General features: G+C 37.0%; 1 protein-coding gene across 1 annotated transcript; it reads left to right on the forward strand.

The window, feature by feature from the left end:
* The first annotated feature begins 6,700 nt into the window (after positions 1 to 6,700).
* Positions 6,701 to 7,587, forward strand: LOC131932764 (proliferating cell nuclear antigen-like). The gene has a single exon (XM_059289678.1). It carries the CDS (start codon positions 6,741 to 6,743, stop codon positions 7,524 to 7,526), a length of 786 nt encoding a protein of 261 aa, XP_059145661.1. The 5' UTR covers positions 6,701 to 6,740; the 3' UTR covers positions 7,527 to 7,587.
* The last annotated feature ends 1,526 nt before the right edge of the window (positions 7,588 to 9,113 follow it).

Here is a 9,113-nt window from a genome sequence, read left to right on the forward strand (position 1 = left end):
AATATTTTTGGACGTTTCCTAAAGTTTAATTCTATACACGTTATTTCGGGAAGTTTTCTAAACTTAAATTCTATGCACACTATTTCTAGAAGTTTCCTATATTTTTGTAATTTTCCCATGTAATCTTAAATTATGCTCAATATTTCTTGTGAAAAGATTAAATAATTTTTTGCCGAAAAATGTCTAACACTTTGCGGTTTTAGCCTCGAGTCGGTAAAAGAAAACTTTGAGGGATTTTATTTTTAGATTAAGTTTATTAACTTACACGAGTTTGCAAAAGTAATTTATAAGCGATCTCATCATTATGAAAAGTGTTTTACTTAACATAACAAGTGTACACAATTGTCATTTATTTTAAAATTACCTGTTTTTCTCGTCTTAACTATAGGCCTATATACACAGTAAAGCAAATGAATGAAAAGCAAACAGAACTGTTGTTAAACATCGAAAAAGTAATTTTAAACTATCACTTTTGTAAAGCATTTATCACTGAATCTGAGTATCTTCATCTCTGATTGTTGCTTTCTTTTTTACACTACGATACATGGTTCAATTATTACAAAATATTTCAGATTACGCAATGTAGGAAATTTTATGTGTGGGTGAATCCGGATACCGCATACAATATTTGTAAAAAAAAAATAGATTTAAAAAGAACGCTGTGATCTTGATGTGAAATGACAATACTAGATGTTGTACAGTGCATAGCAAAGGAGGGAGCTTTCGACAGGCGCAAAGCAGGACATGTCCTGGTCCTACTACTAACGAATGCAATGTGAGAGTCTCCTTACTGTTTGCTACTAACAATAGATATTTTGTGTGTCCTCTGTTCATTTGTGTGCTACTGGCATCAACAGTGAGCGAATAGAATACAGTTGCGTCACCATATATATATATATATATATATATATATATATATATATATATATATATATATATATATATATATATATATATATATATATATAATCCTATATACAGACAGCCACATGAATCTACATAAACATATATTAAGCGATGCCAAATTAGTTGTAATGAGTCTATTTTGTTATGTATATGATAATATCTATGCATGGTATGGGGTAACCGAATTTTATTTTCATAGATTAATGAACATTGTGTTTTGGTAATGTTACGTTAAAGCTCAACCAAAGCAAAAAAAAAAAAAAAAAGAAAAAAAAGAAATTCATCTTATACATTAAAGAGTTGAATGTGGCTATTAAAAGCGTCTCCTTCCTTTTACTAAGTAGAAATTATATTAGAAGTTGAATGATATATATTTTAAGAAAAAATAATTTTGAATCAAATCAATGCTGCCTACAATTAATTGGGAGCTACCATAAACCATATTTTATTGTTAGTCAAAAGGAAAAACCCTTAATACAACTACTGCAACTGAATCCACTTTTCTAGTGTTTGCATCAGCGCATGGTTTGTGTATCGTAGTTCCGTCAGCATCAGCCATTAAAGGGGATTCCCCTCCATTTTAATTCACAGCGAGGGAAAAAAAAAGTCAAAAGGGGAATACCCAGAGATTAAACCTAACACACTATTCGAGCCTTGCGAACACGTCTATTCTTGTGGGTTGGACTTTTCGATGCTATATTTAGCTGTGCATGACTAGGTTTCAGTATTGACTGACCTTCAAGCATAAATGTTTTACGTTGAAGTCATGTTATCTCAAGCGACCGAGCACGCCGTAGCATACAACATATTATCTTAGGATATCGTACACATAGCATACAAGAGAAAAAGATAGCTTAACACACTGAGCACGCAACATAAAATACAAAATGTTATCGTAAGACAACAAACACATTAAAATTGAAAAATGCCCCCTCTCTCCCGATCACACACCACTCTTACACCCCCCCCCCCCCCACCCGTAGACAAGTACATAATTTGGAACAAAAAAAATTAGTAATTTAGTAATTAATAAAACCATTACATATATATATATATATATATATATAAATATATATATATATATATATATATATATATATATATATGTATATATATATATATATATATATATATATATATATATATATAGGCCCTATATATATATATATATATATATATATATATATAGTATATATATATATATATATATATAAATATATATAAGAGAAAGCCATTACTGTTTTGTTTAAGTTCTACTATATTTAGAGTACCCTTTCGAACCTTACGATCCACTGTGCAGGTGAGGTAGAGTTTGCCTGTGTCAGTGATCTCTGTATATTAGACAGGTCAGAGCCACGTAGCGCCCACGTTGCTTTCATCTAACACGAGTTAGGTACTGATTAGAGCTGGGTGGGACTCAGGGAGGTCCGCACAGACTCGGGCCAGAGTCTTGAGACTTTCGGGTTAGTAGTCAAACACTCTATCGCTCGACCACACCCCCTGCTCTATTTTTAAAAAAATTACAACTATTTTGGTATAAAAAAATATTGTTTTTAAAATCTATGATTTCCTCCCCCCCCCCCGCCCCCCCCCCTCCATACCCCGTTCCACCATTAACTTTAGAATGCTATTTGTTGTGCAAGGAAAAAGTAGGTCAATGGGTTTTTGTGGTAGGGAGGTGTCCACGTAAAGCAAACACTGCGACCCCTATCATAAATTTGAACATAAGTACACTGAATGACAGGGTAAGCTCACGTAATTCACGATCTGAGTTAACTGGGTCACTTATCACCTACTCATCGGGGTCCTTGTTTACAATTTTGACGTTTCAGTTTCGGACTTGCGGTTACCGTCCTTTTATTCGTCTGCCGAAAATTCCCGCCTAATTTACCTTTAAGAATAAATATTTAAAAATAGGCGTCTGCTTATAACATATCAAATAAATGAATATTACAATGTTCTAGCAAGGGAGAACAGAGTTAGTTTAAACTGTCTTCTTTGAAACTACATGAGTAATTATCGCCCCTTTTCTTACATTGGGTACAGGTGGAATATCATTAAAATTGAAAGCTTTTTTTGTAAAACTTCTTTTCAAATGACTACTTTGATTGACAGGAAAGGTGACGGTCCATGTCGATGTATTGCCTGGAAGGTCAAGGTTGGTTTAGCAGGGCGTGAAGTTAAAAGAGGTTTTTGGTGAAAAAAAAATGGGACGGTTTTGAGAATCAATGAATGACTTGGCCGGGGTTGAGAGGTAGGAGGGACAGGTTCCAAGGAAGTTTATTGACACGGGGGGGGGGGGGGGGTCAAATGAGAGTAGCAGACGAACTTAGGAGCTAGATTAAGACGTGGTGAAATCTTAAACTCAGTGGTTCTTAACCTTTTTGGTAGGTACCGAACCCCACAAGTTCCATATGCGCATTCACCGAACCCTTCTTAATAGTTCGACCGTCCGCACTAACAAAATCCGATTGTAAATCGTATGAGTTCGATGCGAGTCTTGACCTCCGCCGAACCCTTGGGGTTCGATTGAATCCAAGTTAAGATCCCCTGCTGCAACATAATATGAGTTGATCTTAAAAGCCGAATTCAAGGAAAACGATCAAGTGTGTGGTTTGAAAAAGGTGGAGGAACCATTTTAGACACACACACACACACACATACACACATACACACATACACACATACACACACAGACACACACAGACACACACAGACACACACACACACACACACACACATACACACACAGACAGACAGACACACACACATACACACACAGACAGACAGGCAGACACACACAGACAGACAGAGACACACACATACACAGACACACACACACAGACACACACATACACACAAACAGAAAGACAGACTCACACAGACAGACAGAGACACACACACATACACACACATACACGCACACAGACACACACACACCACACACGCACACTCACACAACCATCCGTGCTGGTACACATGTGCTGTTGTGTACTGGACCATGTCGGCACTCTGTAGACGTGCTAGTTATTATATCATGTTGTATGTCGATGCTCTAAGACTAGACCTAACCATAACTCTTGCACTAACACAAGCCTTTACCCCAGCCTTGAACTCAAACCTAGCCTCAAACCCCCCCTCATACTTGAAACATGTATACTGTACATGATTAGAATAGGGTTGCCAGGTGTCCAGTTTTGAACTGGACAGTCCAGTATTTGAGCAGACTGTCCAGGATAAAATAAATATAAATACTGGACAAGTATATGAATAATACTCTGTTACCCCCCTTCTTCTGCTTTGCGGCATACCTGAGAAGGGAAGGATGGAAAGGTGTCCAGTATTTTCGGAAAAGGTATCTGGCAACCCTAGTTTAGAAAAAAAACATGCAACAAATTAATTTTATTTGAAAACATTTCCCCCCACGGAACATGTATACTTGTTGCGAGATTTTTTTTTTTTAGACATGTATAGTTTACAAGTTGCAAGTGTAAACGCGTTGTAATCCTAACATTAATTTTATTCTGAAACGAAAAACTTAGGCACAGAATTTAATACATGAAGACAGTCACGTAATAAGCCCTATATCATATTTAGTCAAAAATGTACTACACGAAGATAGTAACATAAAAAGCCCTAAATGATATTTAGTCAAAAAATATAATACATGAAGACAGTCACGTAAAAGGCAGTCTAGGTGAGGTGTTAGCCATTGTGTGCCAAAGCCGAACATACCCAGTTCATTCTGTTACTCAATCTGTCAAGTGTGGCAAATATTCCTACAAGGCGTCTATTTTTGTCAAGTAAAATGTCAACCTTACTTCAGGCCACCTTACCTCTCCCTAGTTTACATATGACAGGATGAAAGAGTTGACGTCATTCACTCAAAAAAAAAGTTCATTGTAAAAAAGCATTAACGGTCCTAATTTGTATGCTGATTGTTCTAGATAAGAACAACAAATAACCCAGGCTACCGACAATATTACTTGTTCATTCTTTTTTTTAAAAATTGGTTTAGTTTTAAAATGATAAAACCGTTAATCATATTTCCTATCTGTTAATTTTCGATCTTTCAAATGAATTGTTTATATACTTTTTTATGCTGGAATTATATTGAAAGGGAAGCAACCACAATAAATCTTAAGATTTTACGATTTATTTCCCTTTCGTTGAGTAACAGGCATCAAAAGATTCTTCATCGTTGGCCGATCCGTTTTACGAAACTAGAAGAATAAACATAGATTCTTGAAGGTACAATACTGTGGAACAAACGAAAATCGTATATTTGATAGCTTTAAATGATGCTCTAGTTAGAATTTTTTTTTTCAAACTATACTGAACAGTGTTGTACTGGATCTTCGGTCATCAGCGGCTTCCTGTGTACCACCTTAATAGTCTGCCTCTGCCATTCTACAGATTTAGTCGGTCATTCTCTACATGCAGTTTAATCAGGTGGTCTAATCATCACGCTATACAAGCACTGTGGGACAGCGTGGTCTGGAAGTAGAGCGTCCATCAGCTAACCCGAAAGGCTCGAGTTCGTATCCCGGTCGTCCATGAGTCCACCCAACAAACAGGCGTAGCGACCCTTCCCGGCGCCCGGGGACAAACTTTCGATTTGCACCCCTCCCCTCGAACTTTTCATTTGCACCCCCTCAAACTTTCAATTTGGCGCCCCCCCCCCTAAGGTCCGCGCCCGGGGGCATATGTCCCCCCCCCCCCCTCGCTACGCCTCTACCGCCCAAATTAGGTTAAGGAGTGTAGAGGCGGCTGACCACACCATAACTTCAGATGTTAATCTCAAAGAAACAGATGAACTCTACTTCGTTATCCCCATGCCATGGACCAAAAGTTTAGAAAGAAAAAGAGAGCACATGAATAGCGTGGAGGGGGAATCACCGTAATTTTAATCGAATTCAAACAACAATCGTATTTGATACATTATGCTTGTTAAATTTAAAAGCAGATACGCTGCACCAAATTTGTTTTGGAGATATCGTTAATGAGGTCGCTGTTTAAAAAAATAAATAAATAGAAAACTGGTTTTAAAAGTACGAGGAAATGTGTTCAATGAAAATTTGTTTTGTTTCTGTTTAGATCCAAGTTCAACTTTTTAAACTCAATCCGTTTATTTATTGCCTGTGGGGGCGGGGCAGAAAATGGTTCTGAACTAAGGGCAACCAAGGGAATTAATCCGGCCATTTAAAACTTTAAATAGAATAGTTTTATTTACATTTACTACTATTCGCGAATTACCATATTTTTATTTAAATTAAAATATTTATTTTTTATTGTGCTGAATTAGCTGTAGAAACATTGGTTTCTAATTAAATGCTTTAAAGTTAAGGCAATTAATTAGATTTTATAAGGCATAAAGTTTATAACAGTTGTTCTAATTAAAAATAAATAAATACAGTGTTAGGTATTCTTTTTGTCTTGCTAATAAATACATACTTAAATTATTCTATTAAGAGCAATTTCATGAAAATTTCCATATCCCTGGCGCTCCTTTTCTGATGCTTACGCTCTCATAAAGGCCGACTGTACTATTCTATATACCAGGGGTCGGCAACCTTTTGAAGCGGAAGAGCCAAAAGTTACAATTTTCAAAATTTCCCTGGTTTTAAAGAGCCACTAACATTTTTTTATTTCAAATATTTCATATTTTTATTAAGATTATTAGTATTTTTTCAAGGAGCTGGAGAGCCGCATCTTGATATCAAAAGAGCCGCATGCGGCTCGCGAGCCGCAGGTTGCCGACCCCTGCTATATACACTTACAATATCAATTTTTATTAAAGATACATTTATAGACCCGCCAGGTACTAAATAATCATGTTTGAAGCACGCCTAGTTCAGGGATCAATGTGGAAAAAGATCTTAGAAGCAATCAAAGATCTTTTAAATGAAGCGATTTTCGATTGCTCGAGTACTGGAATAACAGTGCAAGCCATGGACAGCTCCCATGTCAGTTTGGTTGCTCTCAGTATGAAATCAGACGGTTTTGAAACTTACGGATGTGATAGAAATCTATCGATGGGAATCCACTTAGCAAGTATGTCCAAAATAATGAAATGTGCTGGCAATGATGACAGTATAACAATCAAAGCTGCAGATGAAGCCGATACAGTTTCGCTGGTTTTTGAGTCCCCAAATCAAGAAAAGGTGTCTGACTATGAAATGCAGCTAATTGACCTTGACACAGAACACTTAGGAATCCCTGACACGGAATACAGCTGTGTTGTGAAAATGCCAAGTGGTGAATTTCAACGCATTTGTCGCGATCTCAGCCAGTTGGGCGACTCTGTAGTTATTGCTTGCACCAAAGAAGGCGTAGAATTTTCTGCTAGTGGTGAACTTGGAACTGGAAACATTAAACTTTGCCAAAATGCTAGCACTGACAAGGAGGAAGAGGCTGTGATAGTTGACATGAACGAGGCTGTTTGTTTGACCTTTGCTCTGCGCTACCTCAACTTTTTTACTAAAGCCACTCCTCTGTCTGGGCAAGTATCTCTTTCAATGTCTCAGGATGTACCGCTTGTTGTTGAGTACAAAATATCTGAACTTGGATATCTTCGATTCTACCTAGCACCAAAAATTGAAGACCAAGAAGCTGAATAATGTCAAAAAGATAAATTTATGTTTTCATTTCAGTCACCTTTATCAATACTCATTCAAACATTCTGCTGTAGTTTTCACAAATTGTACTTCAATCTGTAAATAAAATCATACTAGAACTTAAAAAAAGAGCAATTTCATGGTTGTGCAAAATAATAGACCTTTTTACTTTCTCGTAAATACGAAGTATAGAGAAAGTATTGTAATCGTGCTAAAAAATAACATGAAATTTTGACAGTTTTCACCGTTTTACTCCTCAGTCCCTCATCACATCCGGAGTATAGAGTATAGAGGACTTATTTTAATCAGGCAAAAATTATAACTACAAATATATAAACATGTTGGCGTTTTATGCGTTATCGAGTCGTAAAAAACTGGACTTTGCAATTCTGTCCGTTGTCTGTGTGTGTGTCTGTCTGTGTGTAAACACGATAACTTAAGTACCGTTACAGCTAGGTTGATGAAATTTCATATATAAGTATTTTATCAAAATCGTAGATCCGCATCACTTTTTGAGTTTAGGGGAGATCGCTCCCGATTTATTATCATATAATGTTGCTAAACAATACATCCGATAGAGATGCTACACCTTTTGAGCAGTTGGGTACCTACGATCCCATGCCAAACATGTTCAGTGAAAAAAATTGTCTCTCTAGACATTGAAAGAATTAAAGTTCATCTTGCTAACGGTGTAGCCATGAGCAAGCCTGTTGAAAATCTTGTAGGGCTGAGTGGTTTACTACCTGTGCATCCAGTCAGTTATCTGAAAGCATTTCGAAAAAGGAGGAGAATGGAAATAGCATCTAGATCTAGCGATGAACAGAATTCTAATGAAAATACTCCTGAATAAATTTTTGGCTTAACTCTTTGTTGATTTCAATAGAACGGTTAAAATAAAACCAAAATATTTAAAAAAAAATAAGGATAAGAGCAATTATTACCAACACTTGCAGACAGGGCCAGATAGGCATCTCAAACCTCCAGTATTGCCCCTAAGACAGGGGTCGGCAACCTGCGGCTCGCGAGCTCGATGCACAAATATTAATAATTATTTTATTTTATTTTTAAAACTCATTAATGTATTAGTCTGCGACACTCGGTAATGAACGATATAATAATAAATATAAACAATAAACACCCGCTATTATATTAGAATATTTAGTTACTACCTATTTCAGTCAGAAGCGTATCGACACTTTCCGGCGCCCGGGGACAAACTTTCAATTTGACGCCCCCCCCCCCTCAAACTTTCAATTTGTTTTTCCAACCCATTTTGGCGCCCCCTAAGGCCGGCGCCCGGGGACATGTGTACCGCCCCCCCCCCCCCCCCCTCGATACGCCTCGGATTTCAGTGTACTTCCTTGTTTTCTAAAACTGAGTTATTTAAATGTAAACAATGCCCGTGTTTGGATCATATTTATCGAGGCACTGGTTACCTACACTACCGCCCACCACCGGCGTGCTGTATGAAAGTCTTGAGTGTAAGTTAATCTCTCACCGCAATATCACCGTTAATCACTCATAGCAATATCACAATTAAATCACTCACCGCAATACTACTATATCACTCACCGCCTAAGTGTCGAGGAC

Source organism: Physella acuta, unplaced genomic scaffold (assembly GCF_028476545.2).
Source record: "Physella acuta isolate Inbredline_101_S28 unplaced genomic scaffold, ASM2847654v3 ptg002273l, whole genome shotgun sequence".
Classification (NCBI taxonomy): domain Eukaryota; kingdom Metazoa; phylum Mollusca; class Gastropoda; family Physidae; genus Physella; species Physella acuta.

What these genes read in the sequence shown, in the direction of transcription:
- LOC131932764 (XM_059289678.1), top strand. Translation starts at nt 6,741, where the DNA reads ATGTTTGAAGCACGCCTAGTTCAGGGATCAATGTGGAAAAAGATCTTA.